Below are 24,057 nucleotides of genomic sequence, written 5' to 3' on the forward strand. Positions count from 1 at the left end.
TGTAAGTCCAGGCCTTCTGCAAAGTATTTGGCTGTAAAAAGGATAGACACAGCTTACAGGCACTGTCATATCTTTCCCCTTGCTCTCAAGAGGGTTCCTCAGTCTGAAACGTGTCGTTACATCCTCTTTTATAAAACCTTTTGCTTCCATGACACACAAACCACTGCCTGTCCTGCAATGCAGCTACTGCCTGCTGGGCTGTAATCTCCTTTTCTCATGCTGTCCCATCTGTCTCACTTGTTCTCTCTCCCCTGCATTTAGACCATAAAATGTGACTAGCAGGATTTGCTTTGCTTCCTTAGGAAGGCAGACTCTGTGTTTGGGCTGCATTCTAGTCTGTCTGTTTAACAAGAAATACCTCGCAGTGGAGCTCCATAACCAGAATCCATTTAACTAGAGAACAGGGGGTTTGAATGTTATGTGCCATCAAAAGAAATAACCTGCTAGGAAAGAGGGACAAGATGAACATCCCTGCAGAGAGAGAGGCTGCAGCAGACTCTTGGCGCTGTTCAGATGTCAGAGCAGAGCACAAGTGGCAGAGGCTGCTCCAGCCACAGGAAGGATTCAAGCTGTGTACTGCCAGAGATGCCAGGGAGCCCAACCTCAGGGCATGAACCCCCACAGAGCCATATTTTGCTGTGCCCCTGCAGAGCTGCCAAGCCCTGCTCAGGGCTCAGACAGGCTGACAGTTCTCAGTCTGCAGCTGCAGCTCACAGGCACTTTGGTGCTGCACATAAAGGAAGTGCCAATGCAAACACTTCTTTCCAAGTGCCTTGGTATTGCACATATATAACATTTTGGTCTGTATCAGTTGGATTTGACAGTTGGGACACGTAGGTGAGGTGCTGTTTTACACGCTTCGGATATTTAGAGGTGAGTTTGTAGGTGTATCTTTTGCACTTGTCAGCAAGGTGGGGTTTTGTGGGCTGAGAATAAAGCTGGAATGAGGGTCACAAAGCCCTAGAGGGAAGCAGCTATGGCTTCATTACTATGGTATTCCCTGGTGAATTTTTTTGGGTACTAGTAGATTAATAAGGAGCACTTTCCTACTCTCTTCTCCTACAGCCCTGTGAAATAAAAAGACATTCCCTTATGTTTTCACTTTGCATGTGGTTTCTCACTTATCTCTCTGGGCAAGAGACACTGGTCACTGGGCAAGGACACTTCTTCCTCCCAGATATTCTGGTATTCTGTTCTGATACCAGATACTTCGTTCAAAGGACTAGAAACTCTTGCTGCATTTGCCTGTGAGTTTCAGGAGTGTGGGAAAGCCTTGGTTTTAGCCTAATCTGGGCCCATGACAGCGTGACAGTGGTGTCTAGTGGATGAATACAAATCTGGTACCCCTGGGTTTTATTCCCTGCTCCATCACTAGCCTGTTCTTACCTTGAACTACCCATGTAATGGTAGAGATTTTCTGCAGAAATTTCAGTGGATGGAAATAACTACACAAATACAGAATGGTAAAATTTGAGAATTATTCCTAAAGCCAGGTCTCTTTTGGAAAAATATTTTAGGTTATGGTTTAGACTAAGCCATGAACATCCCACAGCCACACCTTGAAGCATCATCAGAACCGATCAGATTAAAACTACAAAACTGATTGGTATACATTTTTTTTCCTATCTCTTTTTTCCCCTGCAGGAATACATGATGGAAATGAACTTTAAGCAGTGGATGGTAGATTTTGTTAACCAGTCCCTACTGCAGATGAGCACCTGTGATGTGGAGAGCAAACGCTACGAAAGGACAGAGTTTGCTGAGTGCCTGGGGGAGATGAACCTGCGCTGGCACAGGCTGCAGGCATCCCTCAACAGAAAGGTTGGACTGAGTTCCCGTGGCTTTTTCTCTTACAACTCTGATTTTGCCTGTGCTACTGCTCTGTATTAGGGATCTGTTAAGCTGCCATCAGTTTTCCTGTTGTAGCAGTTGGATTTGTGAAAAGAGTGATTATTAAGTGGTGTTGGCAGCCACATTCAGATGAGGACATAGGAGCCTCCTGGACAAGGCATAGCAGGGATCAGTTCCCAGCCCTGTTCCAGCCCTCCTGAGTCACTTCCAATGGGTTACTCTGTGTTGGTGTCCTCCTCCTGCAGTAATTAAATATCCTTTCCCACTGGAGTGCTTTGAAGGTCAGCAGCTGATAGGAAAATTCTGCATGTGGACTGACTCTACCAGCACATAATCTGTTTCTCTGGAGAAAATCTGTTTCAGGCAGTGCCTCAGAATTATTTGATTCCAGTGAGGCTAGAAATAATCCATGCATCCAGAATTAGATGCTGCTGCTAATGTGCCCCAATGCCCAGAGAAGCTGGTGTGTCTCATGATATGGAAAAAACTTGGGGAAACTTAAAATCCCAAAATGCAACCATGAAGCTGCTGGAATGAATTCCTCTACCAACACATTCCTCTTTCATCTCTGTCTCTCAATTTATACAGTTTTGGGAGAAGCTGCCCTCTCTGAATCCAGATACAAAGACTGCTGATCAGATGGAAAATTCCCAATATTTTTAGTTCAGAAAGTCTTCCAGAAACATTTTCAAGTGGAAATTTCATTTCCTGTACAATTGTAAATTTCCATTATGAAATTTCAATTTCGTTGGGGAAAAAGTTATCTTCTCTAACCACTTTCATGAAATTCCATTCTAGGATTTAATGGATCCTCAGGGCTAAGATTGAAGACAGGAGACTTGAGGTCCCTTTCTTATTAGTAACTTATTTGGTGGGTTTTAATGAGAATGAGATTTTCAGCCTCCATATGAATGTGTCCACATTCTCTGAGCTCCAGAACACGCACAGCCTTGTTTCTTCCCAAGGAAAGGGTCAGATCCTAAAGAGCCTGCAAAACCTTTTAAGTTTTTCTGTTCAAACCTTATCTAAACAGTATTTTCAATGTAGATTTTGTAATCTCTAATTTTGTCATGGAGGGAAAGCCCTGTTTCTGCCCAGCTGTAGGTTTAACTAAGTTAAAACATTTGTCACTTTCAGATACAAGACCTAGAGCACATTTTGGAGGATATTACTGAGAGTGAGAACAAAGCCCAGACTCTACACAACTGGCTGGAGGCTCAGAGTGATCGACTGAGATCCTTACGAACCCCAGCGAGTCTGATCTCTGCACAGAACACATTAGATGATTGCAAGGTAAAGCATTACATGAGTGGTATTACTGTAAAAACCCTGTTTAGCACACTTTGCTGAATCCAGAGTGAGGAACTGCACAGATTTTAACAGAAAGGGATATAAAGGAAGTTGCTATTTCCCAGAAGAATTCTACAATGTCATTTTAATTAAAGCATGTTGCATTCAGGTGAAAAAGAGCCAGAGCCACTTCTAATGTGAGTGGCTATTCTGTGGTTTTTTCCACCAATTGAAGATGCATCTGCTGTTGTTTCATGGTATTTGGAGTGTTGTGCAGCAATATTGTTGTGCAGCAATATTGTATTCTGAGATACTTCCAAAAGAAGTAGTTTGCACTTCAGCACAGCCATGGCAGAAGCTATCAATTCCATTAGTTTGAAGAGCTCTGTGATGGTAGTGTCATGGAAACTACTCAGTCCCATTTGCAGAAATAGCAACCCTCTCTACTTCTGCCCTAGAGTGCAGTATAGTCTCTCTGCAGCAGCCTCAAGGATCTGGGTGTCCTTTGTTGTGTTTTTCTGCACATCAGATCCCTCAAAATTAATACAGGTGGCAGGCAGCTAATAATTGGTTCCTGTTACTCTGGCAGTCTGCTGTTTTCATTCAGCACAGTGTTCCCTCTCTATTTTTTAACATGGAATATTTGTTCTTTCATTGCCATGGTTACATCTCTCTCTTGTAGTAGGCTGCTTTTATTGTCTGGAGTGCTCTGTTACACACTGAGTTACTTGTGTCTCTGAGATGTGTGGAGGGGCCAGAATGGAAGAAAGAGACAGGATATCTTTGCCTAAACACTCATCTGCTCACAGCAAGGAATAGTGCTAGGATGCAGGTGGCTAAAAAGTTTCATTAAAATTAATTTTCTTAATAAAAATGAGATTCAATTTTGAAAATATTTTGGGGACAATCAGTGAGAGGTGAAAAAAAGGTCATGGCTCTAAGTGTAGCATTATAGGAAGATGTTATAGCCCATTGTGGGTATGGAAAATGCCTCACGTTTTGAGGAACTCCCTGCTGAGCTTTCCCCAGCATGTCAAAACTATCTTATAATCTCGCTGGTTGTGCTGGGGAGGGAGTTATTCTCCCAGGTATCTCCATCGTTCTCACTTGATTTCACTGGAATTTCTCCCATGGGAGTCCCTCTGTGTAAAGGGACAAACTGAAAATAACAATGGGACTCGCCCACTGCAAAACCAGTTCCTATCTTACCTTTGCATGACTGAAGAATTACACAGAATTGGTTTTAAAGAAGGAATGTTTATCTAAGCTCCTCGCACAGTTTTTTTCTATTGTCTCATTAAAAGATCTTATTTATCTTTTTTTTTTCATTATTTAGGAGCTAGAAAATCAACTCACAACTAAATCCAAAACTCTTGATGAGCTCAAGCAGACTTTGGCTTCAAGTGGTAATGCAGAACAAACCCCAGAAGCTCAGTCTCTCAGGATAGCTGAGCTGTGTGAAATGAAGGACAGCATTGTAAACCAGGTAAAAGCCTTGATTGTATTCAGGTTTCCTCCACTAAATATTCTGACCACCAATGTTATTAATCTTCTTCATGGGAGGGCAGGAGCTGGTACAAATAAGGTGCAAAGTATTCCTTACTCTTTACTTTTCTAAGAACTTAATTTTAACTGTTTACTGTAAAGTAAATTAATGTATTTCTGAAGTTGAGAGAGAAAAATTAATCTAATCTTGAAGCAGTTTGAATACAGAGGGAGAAGGGACAGACCCCCCATCTGCAGCTTAAGAAGATAAAGAAATAGCACTGCTATTTTTCTGCCAAACTGCAAATGGAAATCTTAAACTCTCTTACTTGATCTCCTTCTCTTTCATACCCTGCTCTTCCCCCCCTGTAGTGCAACTGGTGGACGCTGCCTACTCCAGCCCTGTTCTCACTACAGCTTTTCCACCTCCCAGTTACTCTTTTATCCACACACCAGCATGGCTTTTGCCATCTTCAAATGCTTTGTAGTTTCCAGTTGCTTCAAGGAGAATCTGGCAGATTGGTTTCCCATGCAAACTGACTCCCCAGCAGTTTATATTTATAGTTGTATTATCTTTGTACTTGGAGCTGATCTTTTTTTTATGTGGATGTAATTGATAGGTGGAGGAGAGATAATAATGGGTATGTTTATAGATTTAAATTTGTGATAATAAATAACCATATACTGTAGAGAATTATACATGATGGTGTGATTGTGTTTATAGCTAAGATTGTTTTACACTTTCTATTATAAATTCCTTGCCTTTATTCCTCAGAACTTTGTGAGATCTAAACCCTTTTGCTTGAACTCTTCCACATGAGGTGTCAATCCAGTATTGATCTGCTACTTTTTGGTTTAGCTTTCAAGAGAAACAATGACTATTTCTTACCAAGAAAGCAAGGAAATTTATGTCTGTGTACATGACAAAAGTTTTCCCTTCTGATGTCTAGCTAGGGATAGAAATGGGCAGGATTGACAGCTTGGTGCTTTTTTTTTCCTTCTTACAGTCACCATGGGTCATGTTAATTTTAGGAATTTTATGACTTCACCACCGAACTTGCAGACTGCAGGATGTTCTTGGAGCTGAGCTGTCTGTGTGTGCAGTGAAACAGCGAGTGCAGGTTGCTTCCCACGGGTGACTGCTCACATCAGAGCCAGGCAGAGATCTCTAATACAGGGCTAAGGAGATGGAATTCCTTGATTAAATTGTCCGTAGGTTGAGCTCAAGACTGTGAGTCTGTGGCCCAGAGACATTTCCCGAGAATGATGTCTTTCCATCTTCCTTGTGTGGGCAGTAATTAGCTACAGGCTACAAAAAGCAATTAGAGATTCCTCCCACCTATACTGTGATTCAAAAGAGAATAGGGATGATTAATCCACCAGCCTGTGTGTGCCTGAAACTAGGATATTAGGATAAAATGATCTATGCAGTCTGTTCAGGGTGAACTACGGTGTGGAAATTTTTTTCATCTTCCATTGTGTGGCTGCACAGTCAGAACTGAAATCTGGTTTTTGTCAGGTCTCATGGAGACCTGCTTGTTTGTCTGCCTGGTTTTCATGCTTTTTTCCAAGCATGACTGAAAATAGGTATTGAACTGGATGAATATTTTGTCTCCCCCAGGACATGCCTTATGTGCTTCCCTGATACAGAAGTATAAAAATGACTGAAGGAGGACTGTGTTTTGTGTTTGCAGTGTTTAGGAGTCTGTGGCAAATGGAAGCCATTCCTGCCCCGTACAGATTAGACAGCTCTTAATAGTGAAAGAGACAGAAAATAAAGGGGATAAACCATCATTTAATTTTGTATGAGAATCCTGAAGTTGCCAGCCTGGGATCCAGGTGGGCCTGAATTATTAGAGCACAATGGCATAAGAGGGATGACAGCTCTCCAGAGTATTGCAGTAGTGTCCTCTTCCATACAAACCAATTTCTGTTCAAATTGTCCTTGAAAGGAAACTTGATCTCTGGATCAAACTATCTGTTTCCTAAGAAGATTAAGGCTCTCAACTTCCTCCCACTTCAGGTTGGTTTTGGCAGCAAGGAATAAGCAGTTCATTATTTCAGTGCTTCCTGGGGTGTTCTGGAGTTGTGGCTTACAGAATAGTGCTACCTTGAACTCCAGTGAAATTTTAATTTCCAGCAAATCTTATACTTCACTCAAGATATGGTTTACTGCTTTGTTTGAAGCTTGCACAATTCCTTACCAAGTAGGAAAATACTCCAACTTGGCAAATTCTTGTGGATTGTCATGGATGGAGCATTGAGTTTGGATTTTTAAGTCATTTTAAGGGTGATTTATATGTCAGGACTACCCAAGAAATATTAACAAAAATGCTTTGTCGACAGGTTGCACAGCTAAAGGCCTCAATGGAGTCAATACTGGAGCAGTGGAGAGCATATGATGAAATTTATGCAGAAGTTAGCTTGATGACAACAAGATATTTGTATTGCATAGACCAGTGCAAACCTTCTGGGGAAGAAGCTTCATTGGAAGCTTTGAAAAAACAGGTCAAAACTCTCCAGGTAAAGTTGTCGTATTTCTGTACTTCCTTCCATACCTTTAGGCAAACCCCAGTGAAAAAAAGACAGAAAAATTTATCTGAGCAACTTTTTCTGTATTATAATGACACCGAAGTTAGTGGAATATTATTTTTTTTTCACCTGCAGAGGCACTTAGAAGTACTTTTAGCCTTCTTACTTTATGTAGTGCATAAGTGCAACTTGGGTGCAGTTTAGGTACCAAGGTTCAAGTAAAAAGCACACTAAGTCCTCATGCTCCTTTGCACCTTGTGTCAATGCTGAGCCTGGCATTTCTGCTTGCTCCAGCACCAGGTCAACTGTTGTGTCATCCTCCAGAGAGCTGGAGTTTCCTGCACAGCCTCTGAATGAGCCAGAATCCCAGACACAAATTCTCTGGATCATCCTGCTGCTCTGCTTGGCTACCACAGAGTCCAAGTGGAGCATCTGGACTAGGCAGTCAGGCTGGCCCTGGCTCTGAACATTTTACAGCTCTGGCTAAAATCCCCTTGCCTGGCTTTAGATGAGTGCTGAAAGGCTGTGCAAGCATTCCCTGCTTCCCTGTAAATAAGGCCTGATTTGAGGTTTTTTTGAGTTGTATCAGAAGTGGTGCAGGACAGACTGAGGCTGTGAATTTTGGGTAAATAAACTCTGCACTAGTGCTTTCCACCCTCACCTGGGCTCATGTAATAAATGGGAGGAACTGGGGACCTTCTTACCTCCTTCAATCACCCTGTTTGCTTTTAGCCTGGAGCAGTTCACAGATATGCTGTAGTTGCCTGTATCAGGAGGGGAACATGCAGCTGAGGACAGGAGGTGTCAAGCCAGCTTTACTGCCAGTAGAAACAGTGGCTTAAAATAAAAGGATTTTTGGCTTCTAGCAAATTAATTTATTCAGTTCAAGGATGTGGGTTTGCTAAATGAGCTTTTTCTTTAGCAGCCAATAAATTATCTCAGTTTAAAATAGGTCTCCTGAATGACTTTTTCTTTTTGACTTGGGCCATTTAACCTCTCTTAGCTTCCTAATTTTTAGGAACAGGTGTTACATTTTCTGCAAACATTTAAATCTGTGCTGCAAAAGTATGGCATTATTGCTGCCCTATCCCTGCCAATCTGTAGGGGAAATTACACTTAGGTCATTTATCCCCACAATTAATTGCAATAATGCATTCTGCAGGCTCTTCAAGATGAATCAGAGAACAGTGAAGAAAGTTGGGCCAAGCTCCAGGCTGCTGCCAGTAACCTGAAGAAGAACTGCTCCCCCTCCTTTGCAGAGATTATTGACCAGAAGTGCACAGAGGCACACACTAGGTAAGCCTGCAAAATCAGACCCCAGTTATTAGGATTTAAAAAAAACCCAAGTTGTTGAGCAGGACTCAAACATCTGTCAGATTTTTAAATCTATAGTAATGCAATTCACCTGTGTGAGAAGTAGAATCAAGAATCATGGAGTGGTTTGGGTTGGAAGGGATCTTAAAGATCATCTCATTCCACCCCCATGCCACAGGCAGGGACACCTTCTACCAGAGCAGGTTACTCCAAGCCCCATCCATCCCTGAACACTTCCAGGGATGGGGAATCTGTACCTTTTACCTGGATACCTTTCATGGGATGGATCCCACAGCAGCCCAGTCCCTGTGCTGGAGCTTTCAGGAGGCTTTCAGGAGCATGGGTGTGCATGCAAAGCAACTCCCACAGGAATCCTATGCCAAATCACCTTCTGGTGGAGAACCTACTAGGAGAATGCTCCTAATCTTTTGATAATTTGGCAGGTGGAACTCTGTAAATGAAGACATCACAGATCAGCTGCGGGCAGCACAGGCAGCTCTGCAGCTCTGGGAGCCCTTTGATGCTCTGTGCACTGAGACAGCAGCCAAGCTGCAGCAGTACAGCCAGCAGTGTGCTCAGCTCCTGGATGCTCACGTGCCTGAGGAGAGCATGATAGAAACCCTGGAGCAGAGGATACAGGACATGAAGGTATGGGAATAAGTCTCTGCTGCCTGGTAAAAAAACAGGATTTATTTTTGAGTAACCAGTCAAAAGAACATCACCAATCCAGTCAGTGGAAGAGATGAAATCTGTGGGTTTCTTCATAAACAGGCACCTTTGTATTTCCTTTAAATACTTTGAGCAGATCCTGAGGCCAAACCAGAGTTAGTGTATGATGGAAAGAGGAGAAGGAGTCATATTCCATCTCTGCTCCTTTCTGCTCTACACAAAAGAGCGGGCCTGTGTTGGAAGGAATCATTGAAAGAAAAATTACTTACTTTATGGGACATTGCTTGGGAGGAGGGATGATATCTACTAGACCAATAGCTCTGGGGAAAAAAGCAGTTTTCCAGAGCATAGGACTATCCTGAGGTCTTCCACAGCCTTCAGATTGTTTTGAATTGGATTTGGTACCATGTTTTGGTCTGGTCTGATGAGTCCACAGATTCCTGAGCTCATTAGATTATTCTAAATGCTTTTGACTTTAGGCAAATGAGATCTCATGCTGAGATCACATGGCACATTGGACTCTCTCAGGCAGCAAAGCTGTCATTAGGTTCTGACATTTTTGGTTTCTTCAGACTGCAAGAAATATAATAATCCTTATGTCAGGACAGAGCAATGACTCATTATGCTTTATGAATCTCTAGCCACTAATTGGAAGAAGTCCAGAGTATTCCATTTTGCATGTGGACTAATAAGAAACTTTACATTACAGGAAAGAGAACTCATGTATATTTTTCTTTGTCAGAAAAAAAGCCTAGACCAAAGCATTTTTACTTTCTTCTGATCTGCTAATGGCTGTGACAGAAATTCACCAATATGTCAGCAAAAAGGAATTGCATTTTCTGGAAATTTTTGAGAAGAGTATTACACCTACTAAGCAAGGCATGGCCACCTGAATGCAATTAGCACTGTAGATCCTGTCCTAATGTGTGTGGGTAGAACACATTGAATTTATTGTGTTTTTTTTCAAAGTGGTGAATTAGAAGAATGGGGATCAAAGAAATGGCATTTGAGTTGCATGTATTGCAAAATTGTATTTTCATCCCTCTAATCTTCTTCTCTGTATATAGTAGGAAAGATTATGGTTTTATGGATTTTTGTCACCGGAAGAAATAAAAATGAAGTCCTATACAGAGAATAAGAAATCAAAATGGGTTATTTATTAAATGGCTGAAGTGGTATTTTGTAATATGATCCTTTCAAACAAAGGGCTCAGGAATCAAGAGCCATTTTGCTTTTTAGGGAAACATGCATGCTCTTTGCTGTTGATCAGAGACTTTACGTATCATTCTCAGAAAAGACAATACCCAATACAGTGGCAAATTTCAGGAGGTTTCATGGCTAAAAGTAAATTTCAGTTGTCTTGTCAAAAAAACCCCAAAAAACAAACACATTGAACAAGTCTAAAATTACTCCCTTTGTTCTTGTACTGCCTTAAGAGTATAATTTTACAGTTCTCAGTCCTTAAGGAATCCCAAGTGCTGGTATGTTCATAACTAAACAGCATTTCTCATCTGCAGCATGGGCTAGTTCCTCCATCTGCTAGGGTACACCCATCTCATAGAGAGGGATATTCTGATTTCCCTCCCTTATTTCCTCTGGAGCAGCAGTATCCTGCTGCCTGAAGTCACTGGTGTTCCATTGAACTTTGAACTGTGCTTTTCCCAGCACTGCACTCAATGGATGCAATTCCCATTATCCTCCAAGTAAAAGGCTGAAGCTTTCACCATAGCTGAGTTTGGCTCCCAGATGGGATCAACAAAAAGAGTTTAGTTACAGCAACAAAAGATACCAAATGCAAGTGGCACATGAATGATGATCTGATTCATTTACTGACTTCTTTTTCCCTTTCCCCTTCTCTCATCAGAATTTACAGCATGGCCTTCAAAACATAACAGGATGCCGAACCCAGATTTATTTGCAGGCTGACAGGATAAAACAGCAGGCTGGGACATCTGCTGAAGCCATTCTGATGGAGAAGCTGCAGCCATTCCAGAGAGCAACCTATTTGGAAAAGATGTTGCAGAGGAAGTTGGATGAACTTCAGGTATTTTTTTTTTAATGCTACATTAGCTGTCAGTGTGGGTTAACTTCTTCATTAGAGCCCTGTGTAAGCCACATTATTTATCAGAGCACTATCGTTCTTGAACTGAAATTCCAATAAAGTAAAACTCAGCAGGATGATCAACTATATGAAGAAATAATACTTGAATCTAGAGGGACAGGTGAAGGAAGGATTTCACCTTTACCTGCTTGTGTTGCTCTAACAGCCTTTCTAAGTGGGCCTGTTATCCCCAGGACCCTCAGATGATTAAAGATTAGGAAATGTATTTTTATTTTTATTTTTCTATATTGAAGTAAGTTGTAAACTTTCTCAGCTCTGCCTTGATAAATACCTATGGGCTTCACTTTGCCGTGGTAAGAGTTTATGGAATGAGTTTGATTTAATTTTGAGGACCAGATTCACATTCCTGTTCAGGCAAAGTGGGGAGAGACCTGGATCCAGGAGCTCTCCTCATAGGAGTGGAGAATTGACTTCTCCTCTGCACAGCTATTCCTGAGAAGGCTTCTAATCAAATGGAAGCATGTCAAGCATGCTGGACATTCACTGATATAGAATTAGTCTGTTCCTGTGGAAAAAAATCTGGTTTCAATGAACTGTTCTGTTTTAAAGTAAATCTAAATACATCAAGAAAGCCAGCTCTATTTATGACTCCATCTACCAGCACAGTTAATGGCTGGAATCCAGAAATCTTTGTGAAGATAACAGGTTTCTCATATTCCCTGTGAACAACTCGCTGCATGAAAAAATGCATTTCTGGGTAATCTTTTTCTCTGGTGTAACTCTGTAGTATTACCACAGCAATCTCTCTCCACACACCAGATTTTGCCATTCATCCCTTATAAAACTGTTGTTGTGTAAGTATTCTCAGAGATGTGGAGTTCCATTCTGGAGAGAAAGAAAAAGCTTTCCCAGCGCTGTTCTGTTGAATTCCAGCCCTATTGATTTCTCCACAGAGCTCATGTAAGCTGCACAGCCTTGGCTGTGTGGGGATGTGGGAGCAGGTCTTGTGTGTACCTCAAAGGAAGCTCATTTTCACAAATTTTTTCCCTTTAATAAGCAGAGTTTTGACTTTCCAATTTCACAGTAAGTTAAACAGCACAAAGCTATGAAAGGTATCACAGAAACCCCTATTCCTTTCAGGTAACTGTGTCTGGGTTTTGAGATTCTGTTTCTTGCTCTCTGCTTTGGGTTAAATTTTCCCTTATCCAGTAGAAAAATAAAAAAAAAAGTTCAATAGAGAGTTATAAATACATTAGAATTTAGGTTTAGCATCTGTTTGTTTTCCTGATAATACTGCCTATTGCTCCTTTTTGTATACTGAGTAAGTGAATGAAATAGTAATTAACGTAAATTTCTAATATTCACCCCAGTTCAATCTTTTACAACTGGAGGATTTCAACAACTGCCTTGAAATGCTGGAGGGTCGTGTCAAGAATTGCACAGACACCTTCGATAGCCTCTGTCTGGAGGAAGGAGACAACTCAGAATTGCTCCTGGTATGTTTGCATTCCCAAATACAAAAAGGTACTGCTCAGCTCTTGCCCACTTCAAGGTGCTCTTTGTGTCATAAGTGCCACAGTGATAACACTTCCATCAGAGTAACTCTAATTGATCCAAAACATAATAAGCAATGATTTAAGTGTAGCAACTCTAAATCTGCATTACAGGCCAAACACATGGAAGTGAGGAAAATTACTTTACATTCGGGGCTCATGAGAGATCTTTTTCCCCAGCTTTGCTCTGGAGCTGCCCTGTTGCCCTCAATGTAGGGTACAAAGTAAATCTGGAAGTACCAAGTTTTGAGTATCTATTCAGTTCTGTTGGAAAAATGAGCCCTGTGTAAAATAATTACGACCTTTTCTTCCTGTTTGATGTTAACATAGAAATGTTGGGTGTTTCCACGTTTTGGAGAGTATTCTGTATTTCTCTGACATGAAAGAAAGGCAGTATTTTTTTGCAATAATTTTTTCTTTTTCTTTTTTTACTTCCAGAATCAGACACTGGAGCTTGCTGCACTTTCTCCAAGCATAGAGAGTTTGAATGAAGCAAGCATTAAGCTGCCACTCAGTGACTTCACCCTGAAGAAAATGCAGAGCCTGACTCGGCAGTGGAGTCAGAAAACAGCAGCTGCTCTGGAACGTTGCAGGTCTGAAATGCAAACAAACAACAAAAAAATCACTACTAACAATTTCCTTCTCTGTGAGAAAAATGAAAACCAAGTTAAAGCATGTGAAGCCTTGCAGTCTGTTCTCAGCTTTCTCAGGGAGTTTCCAGGTGGAATTCTGCCCTTTCAGCTTACTTGATTTTTTAGTAGCTATTTGTATTCCAAGTCACTTGAAGCAAAAACCTGGATGTTCACAGGGGAAGAAAGTGGCAAAGTGGCAAGTGAAACCCCCACTATGTTAGTGTTTTTAACCACCACATTAGACCATCTGTAAACATACCCAGAAAAATATTCTCTAACACAAGTTTCTGGTTATTCATTTTGTTTTACAGTATGCTTGAGGGAACTCAAAATGATGAGAAGAAATTTTTCCAGAAATGTGAAAAGTGGATGAAGTTCCTAGAAAAAATGAAAGAAGCCTTGAAAACAGATATTCCAGGACGGTTTGAAGAACTGCAAGAGCAGCAGAGAGTATATGAGGTAAAGCTAACTTTAAAAATGGAAGCAACATCTTGAATGATGAAGGCAGGGGGAAAGACTAGAAAATGCTGTGCATTTTGAAATTAGATCTGGGCAGAGTTTTACAGAGCATTTTACTCTTGAAATGCCTATTAATAGAAAAACTCTGAAACATGAAAATCCTTCTCCAAAATGGACAGATCCCTTTTTTCAGGGATCAGACCTTTAGGAGTACATCTTCAGGTGTTGTGTCATGGTAGTCCTAAATTTCTTCAGCCCTGAGGTGTGCTTCTCTGCCTGTCCCAGGGCACTGGAGCCTGTGGCAACTAACTAGACAGTTTGCTGGAGACCTGGCAGCAATCTTACCAGTTTCTGAAAGAAATGCATTTAAAATAAAGTGTTTTCACAGCATATTTCTGGTTTGACCAGTTATTAGATTTTGGTGCAAATCTTTCTTCACTGGCATTTTCCCAAACACTTCTTATTTGTTATAGAGAGACAGTGCTTCACACCATATTCATTCAGAGGAGGAGGTACATTGCATGCTAGCAATGGAAAAATAACCAAAATGCAGAAAAGAAAAATTATTTGGTAAATGCTAAAAAATCATGAGCCCTTATGGTGAGCCTTGTTCAGTGAACCTCAGCTTCACACTATCCAAAGTACTGTGGCTAATTCCACGGAGTGTTTAGTCTCTGCATCTTAGTGATGTTCATTAGGGTCCACAGAACATTCTCTTCTTTTTTCTTAGACCTCTCCAAATCAATTAATTAATTGTAATGAAATAATTTATAGAATGAAGTTTTGCTCATTGTGATAAAGAGTAAATTCACCCTAGATGTGGCCTTCCTATACTTTTCCTATAGAATACCCTACAAATTGCATTTCTTACTAATGGGTACAACAAACTTTAAGTTTCAGATTATCTGTATCATACAGGTCATGTATATGTTCATAGGTATCATACCTGTATCACACAGGTTCTATCATTAAAGTACACACTCCTCCTAGTATCCAAAAAGTGTGGATTCTTAGGGTGCATTTGACACTACAATTGAAAATAACAGAGTTCTCAGTATTTAAAATTAAATAAAGGCTGTCACCCTAGAGGAGCAGGAGCATCTTTCACAGCAAAGGTGGTTCAGTGAATCGTTAAAACTTGTTCCCTTGGTATTTTCAGATGCTGCAGACTGAGATTTCCATAAATCAGCAGACATTTAATTCTATCATAGAAAAAGTTCTACTTTCCTTGGAATCCGGAGAAGCAGAGAAAAGGTACTTTATTTGGTTTTATCCTTAAGATTGTGGTAATTCAGTGAATATGCTGTCTTCCTTGGAATTAGTATTGAATCTTTGTTCTTCTGAGGACATAAACCCAAATTCTTGGCTGGGTTCACTCTTTAAATAACCACCTGTCACATTTTGCAAAAGCCATGAGGAGGTGCAGTGAGAAGAAACACAGGTGCCCTGGCCACACCACTTTTGGCATAGTAACTGGCTGGGCTGAAAACAAAAATAATTGCTCCTGAGCAGGAGTCTTTTGTTGTGTAGCTGTGGTTGAGAAGCTGCCTTCCCACAGAGCATAATGAGGGTGTTGCATATGAAGGATCCTTTCCCTCTTTCTAGACCTCTCTACTTTTCCAAGTGCAGAGGTGTGGACTGTCACATTGCCCCTGGCACACATGGCAGGACATTGAGTCATTGGCCATGAAACCCAAAATACATGGTACATAAACCTGTTTTTTATCAGTATGATCTTACACTTTTCTCGTAGTCAATGTAGCGTGAGAAACAGCAGGTAATGTTTGAGAGCAGAGGTTCAGCTGCCTCAGGTGTTTGGGGTGAACACATTCCCCTCCCTGGCAGAGCCTGCTGCTTCCAGAGGCTTGGCAGGACAGTGTGTGTGCTCCCCTCAGACAGTCCAGGATGGAATCCATAGCTTGGCTTAAAACTGCCAGGGAAGGTGGGGCTAAACTAAGCTGAGCTGCTGGATTTTTGTGTTGGAGTTAACCCCCACAAAGGCAGGGGTTTGTGTAAGAGCTAGTCAGGGACCAAGGCCTCCTGCAGAGAAGCAGAATTGATAGATGGGGTTGCCTTAATCAACCAGCCAGATCTGCTGGATCATCTGACCATGTTGTAGAAGATGACAAATTAACTGCTTAAATGGGTTCAATAACCACACAGTTTTCCATTGTGTGTATCAATTTTGCAGTGACCTTGTCTCACTTGCATTGACCTTTTTGTTCTTCAGAGAAGTGTTTAGTGCATATTGTGTCTGATTGCTGTGCTGTGTATGTTGATATATCACAACTGCAAGGTTGACTTGCCTTACCCTTTCTTGTATCATGTAAAAGGTTGTTTGGATTGCTTAAAAGATGGAATACAGACAGCAGGGCTGAGCTGAGGGCTGCAAAGAGCTCTCTTGCATTGTTGGGTATTATAACTGGAAAACAACTTTGCAAATGGAGATCCATCACAATTACTGTAATAAGCAGCCTTGAGATCAAAATAAATTAACACCCAGCCCTTGTAATTTTCAGGACAGAGTTTATTTCCAAGCTCACGTTGCTGAAAGAGCAGTGGCAGAATGTTATCCGGATGGTTCAGCAGAGGAAGAAAGATATCGATGGACTGGTGAGCCAGTGGCAACTCTTCAGGAGTTCCCTACAGAGTCTCAACAGATTCCTTGATGACACAAACAGCTTCCTTGCAGCTGTGAAGAGCCAGGAGTGTTACAGCCTTTACCAGCTTCGCAATGTAATTCACGATTTCAAGGTACTGTGTTTATTTCTCATAAATCTAAAATACATGTTTTTTTCCCTCAAACTGAAACAACTTCTGTCCAATAAGGTGGAAAGCTTTAAAATCACACACTTTCTTGGGGGAAAAATGATTGCTGACACTTTTTTCTTAAAGCTGAGCACAGATGACAAAACAGTGACATTGAGAAAGGATCATTATACTCAGAAATTTCTTGATCAGCGTTGTCGTTTAGCAGCCTTGCTTTAAAAATCTTACTGATATGAAAATGGAAATTCAGGGTGCCAGAAGATGAGACAGACAGACTTGTCAGCTGGTTAACCTCTAGGTCTGTGTGCATCTTACTGACATGACTGCTGAATTCAGGCATTTCAGTTTGCCTGAAGGAAGGTACTTGTGTGGCAAGACAGGCCATGTAGGTCCTGTGTGTTCAGGGATGAGCAGAAGATGCCAAAAACATAGGATAAAGCACTTGCAAGGGGGTCTGATTGCTCCAGGATACACAAACCTGGTCACCAGTTCTTCAGAACAGTGAGTTCTGCATTTTACATGCAGTGTGAAAAAATATTTTCCTTTGTTAGTTTTGGATATTTTGGTTTTCCATTTAATGGTGCACCTCTTTGTTTTATAGGAAAGTAGAAACAAGCAGTGAACTTGGTGGTTGCCTAAGGCAATCTAAAACCTTTCAAAATCAGATTATTGAATGTAATTTGCAGAGTCCAAGAGTTACATTGTGTGCCCACACACCTAGTGTTGATGGATTAACACGTTACCAGTATTCTATTTGGTGCTTGCCCTATTTATTTCATCCTTATTTCTACCTGCTGTGTAAGGGTGATTTTCAGTAGATTTTACAACTTAGTGCTCATGCTTTTTCTTAGTGAGAAAAGCCAGAAAGTCTTCTCCCTCCTACTCCAAATTGCCCTTTTCCTCCTGCTGCTGTTTGACAGAAAGAAAATCTGATTTTATCTCCTTGTGTTAGAGATCAATTTTTTATGGGCAAATTATTATTTATTGCTTACTTCACTTGGATTATGTCATGATTAACAGAGCTGTTCTCTCTGAAAAAATTAGTCTAAGTTGTTGGTGCTAGAGGTGCTCACAGAACTTAGATTGTGGTTTTTGTTCTGAATAACTCATACAACTGAATTTCCATCTTTTTTTGACTGCTGCACTTTCACTCTATAGATTCAGTCTGGGAAAAGCTTTTGTAGAGTTTAATAAATCAAAATATCAGAGACAATATGACGTTTCTGTTGATTACTCTTTCATGAATATGAACAAAGTAGTACCTTGTGAGTCATCTTTCCAAGTGAAATACCACGAAAGCACTTCATAATTTTTTAAGAGCAGCTTAGAAAGTTAATTTTTTTTCTTTTTTTTTTTTTTTTCTTTTCCAGAGTAAGGCAGTGATCTTTCAGAGGTGGCAAGCCATGTACACCTTGGTCATTGATGTTGGGGAGAAGCTGCGCACTGTCTCCGATCCCGAGACCAGCGCTGCTCTCCAGGAGGAGCTCAGCCAGTTACAGCAGCGCTGGGGGAAAACCCAGGCCCTGCTGGAGAAGAAGAAGATGCAGTTCAGTGGCACCCTGCAGGTAGATGATGCTCTCCCCACCTGCTGCTCTGGCAGTGAATCTCAAGAGCTTCCCTGTCCCACCATCTCCAGGCCTGAGCTGCTGCTCACTGCAGGCGCACTCTGAGGGAAATGCCTGTTCATGTGTCATCAGGGCTTGTGGGAAGCTGAAACTGGAGTCCCCTGATTCTCCAAAGGAAATTGAGTTGGCTTCCATTGCTTGGAGCAATGGATGTTCCTGCTCTGATTGTTCTCATGTTCCCCAAGGCCTGGAGCTCACTCCTGCTTTGGGCTGTGAAGCAAAAATTTGGCTTAGAGTTAGCATGGCTTGTTTCTTCTCATGTTGATGAATGTCTAAACAAAAGGGCCAGTCATATTTATTTCCTTAGAGCAATAAATTTGCTTTCATGGCTAGGTGGCACATTAGGTATGACTTAGAATTGAATACTGTAATTGATACAACCCTCAGTCCAAAAAACATGCTTAAAGCCTCTTGGGCTGAGCAAAACAAAATGAGCAGAAATGCTCTCTTTAAGCAAGCCTTAAATAGGAGAGGCTTGAAATTTTGTGAAGCCAAACACCAAATCCTTGTGGGTGGCACTATGTTATCAAAAAAGAAAATCAGAAAACCAGAGCACATGATTGATTATTTTAGTGGTTTGAATATGCTATTTTGTAACATATCCATGTGGTTCAGTATGTCATGATAAAATATCCTCCTTGAACAGACTTGTGACCGCTTTGAAAAACAAACCAAGGAATTGGAAAGCAGACTGAGAGAGCTAAAGGAGAAACTGAAAGATCCACTCCCTGTTGAACATGAAGAGCTCCACAAAGCCAAGGAACACATTAAGGTATCAACAGCCATTTTGTATTTAAATAGATGTACTATTTGCACAACTCCTAATCCCTCTAAAATTAGTTTTCACTCTTACCTGCTCTTCAGTGACACTGAATTTCTCTCCTTTACGTCATCCTGACTGCTGCCAATCTCCAAAGTCCAGCTTACCAAGAAGATTATGAGTAGTAGTGGTAATAGTACGACTACTGTTTGGATTTTTTCCCTGCTTCTGCTCCCTTTACAGTCTGAATTTATAAAATAAGTAGTTTCTCAAACAAAAGGGAAAAAGCTCCCTTCTCTCAGCTCAATTAGCTACTGTCCCTATGAGTAAATCTCTCTTTTTGTTTTCCAATCCATTTTGCACATGGAGCTCCTCAGGCAAGAGACCTTGTAATTCTGCAAAGCACCACACATACCTGCAGGACCTGTGAATAATTAAAGAGAAGGAAAATTAAGAGTAAGGGAGTGGCAAAATCCCTTGCAGCCCACAGTGCACCATGAAAATTAAATGGCAAGAAAAACATTTCCAAGGGATCGGAGACATTTTGTCTGGAGTGGTCAGTCTTTCATCATCCTTTTATGAAGTGAATTGTTGACCTGTGTAGTGGGAACAAATAAGCTTATTAACAAGCCAAGGCTTTGAACTCATTATCAGCTGTCTGAAATCTTCTTCTCGAGTGCTGGCTGCTTTTCCTACAGCAGCAGCCTTGCTGTAGCCCTGAATTATCTGTGACATGGAAGCACACGGCTCCTGCCTCTTATCCCAGCAAGAGAAATTCAGCTGCAGAGGCATCAGGGTCAGACAGTGCCAGTGCAAGTGCTGCTAAAAGGTGTCACAGTATAATAAAGGACCAAAATGGCACAGGGGAGAAGGGACCTCCTTGTGTCTCCCTGCTTTTCATTTTTATGTGGAATAAAGCTATTTTTCTCTCAGTCCTGGGATAAGGGATAAGGTCTCATGAAATTCCATAGTTGGCTCCATTAATGCAGGGATTTGCCCCTTGTTAGGAGATATAAATGCACGTGTCCACATCTGTACGAGTATTGTGAGCCCAGGTAAATTTTAGCGTCAGGTTTGTCTGTTTTTTTTCCTCCAGTGTTGAAGATGAGTCCAAGACCTGTGAAAATCCTCACAGGGCTTGGACCCAGCACCCTTCTGATGCAAACAGAATCACAGGGTTTTTTTGCTCTAAAATCAGACAAATTGGATTTTCTGTAAGAGGGTTTTTTTTTTTTTCTGTTAGATGAGCCAGTGACCCTTCCCAGCAGCCTTTTGGCAAAATGGGATCTAGACCTTGGGTGCAGAGTGTCATGTCCACCCCAGCTGCACACAGTGCCTTTTAGGTGGTAATTTTAACAGCGTTAAGGAAAATGTGTAACTTACAATAAAGAGAAAGGGGAGTTGGGGGAGCAAAGCAGAAAAGAGAGCCTGTTTTCTGTGAACAAGCAGTTTAAAAGCTCCACATTCCTGATAAATCTAGGGAAGTGCCTCTAAAATCGTTCATTAGCGAAGGGAACTGATTTAATATTTTTTTTGTTTTTAGAAAAAGGTTTTTAGAAAAACATCCTGAAACTGGAGCAAACGCAGGTGAAAAGCAACCTGTCCAAAATAACTAAAACAGAAAAAAGGAAACCCCAAAGAAGTGGGGTGTGATAGCAAGGTGTGAGACCCCAGACACTGCCCTGGAGCACGGGGGCTTGCCAGGGCCAGGCTGCATTCCGGCACTTTGGGATGCTGTGGTGGTACCAGCGGATCAGCTGGGGCACTGCCATGGGATCCAGTGGGTTCTAATAGGGATCCAGTGGGGATCCAGTGGGGATGCAGGGATTCCCAGTGACCCTGGCCAGCCCAGCCCCAGCGGAGAGCGCGGCCCAGGCGGCTGCACATTCCCTGCTCTCCTCCCCCACAGGCCAGGCAGGGATTAGCCAGCAGGTTTGGAAAGCCGAGGAGCTTAGTGCCAAGGCTTGTTGCGGGTTCGTTCCCATGCAGGAGCTGGAGCAGTCGCTGGCAGACTGGGCCCACGACATGAAGGAGCTGCAGGCCATGAAGGCGGAGCTGGCGCACCTCATCCTCACCGAGGACATGATGGTGCTCAAGGAGCAAGTGGAACATTTGCACCGGCAGTGGGAAGAGCTCTGCTTGCGGGTGAGTCTCCTGTATCCATGGGGCCTGGCAGGAAGGAGGAGCAGGGCAGCACATGGGGTTTGTCCCCATCTTGGCTCACTTTTGCACTTTGGGGTGGCAATGGTGCTGCTCCTGGTGCAGCTGAGCCGGGATGGAGTCACCCTTTGTGTGTGTCCTGGACAGGCTGCTGAGGGTTTTGTTGCAAAGCCTTTGTAAGGAGCGAGTGTGGAAGTGCACAGAGCCCAGATGCAGCTGTTTGCTGGAATAGGTGCCTTTGTTCCAAGGGGAGGGAGGGCTGGGGGAGTGATGAGCACAGGAATTGCCTGGGGGCATGGAGCTGGGAAAGGAAGAGGGAAGTTAAAATGCCAGCAGAAACAAAACTTCAATGTGTTCAAATCCAATGCATTTAAACACATTTGAGAACTGGCTTGTCTTTTTTGTAGCAGTAAAATGCTGTGAAACATTGGCATTCTTCGTGGCTTGTTGCTGTATTACACTTAATTTAGTGTTGCGTGTAAAATTGCTGGGGAGCATTTACAGCGAAGTCACATGGACTTGATTCATTAGGTTATTATGCAGTTTGAATGTGTGTTTACTTTGCCCTGCTAACAGGATTGGAAGAGGTAAAGTACTTCAGGGTCTTAAGTTACTCTGGGGGGCTCTACACACCAGCAAGTCAAACTCTCGCCTCTCTTTACTCACAATTAAATGGCTTTTATTTAACAGTTTGTAAAGAATTATTGAAGCCAGTTAGTATTTTGTTTCTAGCCCTTACACGGGCAAAGGTAAAGCAGTCTTAGTGGGGATGGTGCCAGAGTAATGAACAGCTGTGCTTATTTCACAAACTGTGTTGTGATGAAATAGTTATTTGGGTTAATTTCTTTTTGCATTGCAATGTGAAAGAAGAATTTAATATCTTTGCCTTAAACTGGATGATTGTTCTACAACCAGTGTTTTCTCTGTTATTTTTTCTGAGCTCTGAAAATAATTCCAGAGACATCCTCTCTCCTCCTGAGAAATACAAGTCATTATTTTTTAAATCAAAATGCCCAAACTATTTTCCTAATGGAAATCTGTAGTTAAGCCTATAAATGAGAGAACTTCGTTGTTTTTCTATTTTTTTGGTGAGCCGCTGAAGCCTGCCATCCCCACTGTGATGAATAGCCCTGAAAATTAAGCTGTTTTTTATATGTGCTCCACTACAGTCTATCCAAGTAGTAATTTCCTGTAGTAATTTAAGTTCAGATTTTATTCAAAATTTCCATTTTAATTTCCTGAGGGAACAACATCTAGTTCAGCCTGTCTTGGAGGGAGGAAAGAGGTGACATTAAAGTGACTGTGTTAGGCACACAAAATCTGTAGTGGGAGGAAGCTGTTCAGTGCAGTAGCAGAGGGAGGTCCTGAAATGTTTACACAGCCCTAATGAGCCTCAGGAGAGCCCACACTGATGCTCGGTGCTGGACACCAGGGCAGGAGAGCAGACTTCATCAGCTCTGCTCTTGGCATCACTGCTTCGTTCCGGCCAACAAATTAGATTCAAGATGTATTGTGTGGAGAGAAGTCTGCAGAATAAAAGCAGGGAGGTGAAAAGAGCGGGAGGTGGCTGCAGCTGTCCCAGGCATGGCCCTGGGGCAGCCAGATGCCTGTGCTCAGCTGGGCAGGGACAGACACGAGGAGGGAGCAGATGCACTCAAGGGATTAGCATTTACAGAGCTGCCCTTGCAAGGTGCATGTAGGTCACAGATTTAACCATTCATCCCAGCCAGCTCCCACTTGGATGGGATGTGCCTGGGCCTCGATGTTCTTTTAGATGTTCTTTTAGCATTCCTTCACACTGTGGATGCAAAACAGGGGTGGTACCAGGGCAGCTGGGCAGAGGAGAAAGTGCTAAAAGCAATGGCTTGAAGGGCTTATGTTCCTAGAAGCTTGTGTGGAATTTTTTGGGTCATTCCTATTTTTTACCCCCAGTCTGTATTGCTTAGCCAGGTAAAAGGTGCTTCTTGCTCTTAAAATCCTGCTTTGCCCCGTGATTAGCAGGCAAAAATGGAGTCAGAATCATGTCAGGATTTAGCAATTGTTTTGCTGACAACCACAGTCTGTTCCTACACTGACTAAGTAAACTCATCTCCACACATGGGAGATGCTACAAGTGGTAAGGAAGGATGAAGGGTTCACCCTCCAAACCTCTGAGGCTGAGGGTACAAGGGAGCATGTCTAGACACTCCTAGAAACTTCCTGAGGTCCCTGGCATCTCCAGACTTCTTCCTGTGGAGAACTTTGGAGACTGTTTCCCTGTGTCCTGAGACAGTACTTTCATCCTCATCTCTTTGCTTTGACCGTCATGAAGGATTCAGAAATCACTTTCACCTCTCCATCCCCTCCTTGAAAACAAGTCAGAATTTAAAGGGTAAAAGCAGTAAGGTGGGAGATGGCTTGATGCCTTCTGTTTTGATCCTGGTGTTACATGGAGCTGGTCTTATTTCCACATTTAAACTTCACTGGGCGGTACAAAATAGTGTTAGAGATTATTCTGGAAGAGCCAATAATGGAATTTTGAAGAGATATATGCTATATAAGGTGCATGTGAGATGTGAAGAGGGAGTGTTTCCTTCTGTGGGGTGATATTTAGTCATTTACAGCCAAGGCAAGCAAAATGTTATGGTCAGTTTTAGACAGTTTATTGGTGAGAACAAGGGGTTACTTGTTTCTCTTGCTTCCATAGAGCTTGAGCCATTTTTCACTTTCTTTTTTCCATATATCTTAGTACAGGAATCCATCAAGGTAAATAAATAAATACATATTTAAGACCCCTAGGCTAGAGATAGGTGTTGTTAGCTAGTTAGAAGAGTGAGCCTGCTTCTTTCTGAGATATTGGAGCAATGATAATAACACTGCTTTTTCAGGCAGTGTCAGACCTTAATTCCACTGTCTA

General features: G+C 41.9%; 1 protein-coding gene across 4 annotated transcripts in view; it reads left to right on the plus strand.

Moving 5' to 3' along the window:
- SYNE2 (spectrin repeat containing nuclear envelope protein 2) overlaps nt 1-24,057 on the plus strand; it is a 174,761-nt gene that overhangs the window by 118,899 nt on the left and 31,805 nt on the right. For all 4 annotated transcript variants that reach the window (XM_085061147.1, XM_085061143.1, XM_085061144.1 and 1 more), the window contains 15 exons: nt 1,645-1,821; nt 2,989-3,144; nt 4,478-4,627; nt 6,973-7,149; nt 8,321-8,454; nt 8,916-9,120; nt 11,006-11,185; nt 12,574-12,699; nt 13,195-13,349; nt 13,700-13,847; nt 15,007-15,101; nt 16,367-16,601; nt 17,987-18,181; nt 18,888-19,013; nt 20,991-21,146. In XM_085061147.1, the coding sequence (XP_084917273.1) occupies nt 1,645-1,821; nt 2,989-3,144; nt 4,478-4,627; nt 6,973-7,149; nt 8,321-8,454; nt 8,916-9,120; nt 11,006-11,185; nt 12,574-12,699; nt 13,195-13,349; nt 13,700-13,847; nt 15,007-15,101; nt 16,367-16,601; nt 17,987-18,181; nt 18,888-19,013; nt 20,991-21,146 (2,415 nt within the window). The remainder of the gene's footprint in view (nt 1-1,644; nt 1,822-2,988; nt 3,145-4,477; nt 4,628-6,972; nt 7,150-8,320; nt 8,455-8,915; nt 9,121-11,005; nt 11,186-12,573; nt 12,700-13,194; nt 13,350-13,699; nt 13,848-15,006; nt 15,102-16,366; nt 16,602-17,986; nt 18,182-18,887; nt 19,014-20,990; nt 21,147-24,057) is intronic.

This window comes from Lichenostomus cassidix, chromosome 5, assembly GCF_008360975.1.
Source record: "Lichenostomus cassidix isolate B80296 chromosome 5, HeHo_3.0, whole genome shotgun sequence".
NCBI classification, from domain to species: Eukaryota; Metazoa; Chordata; class Aves; order Passeriformes; family Meliphagidae; genus Lichenostomus; species Lichenostomus cassidix.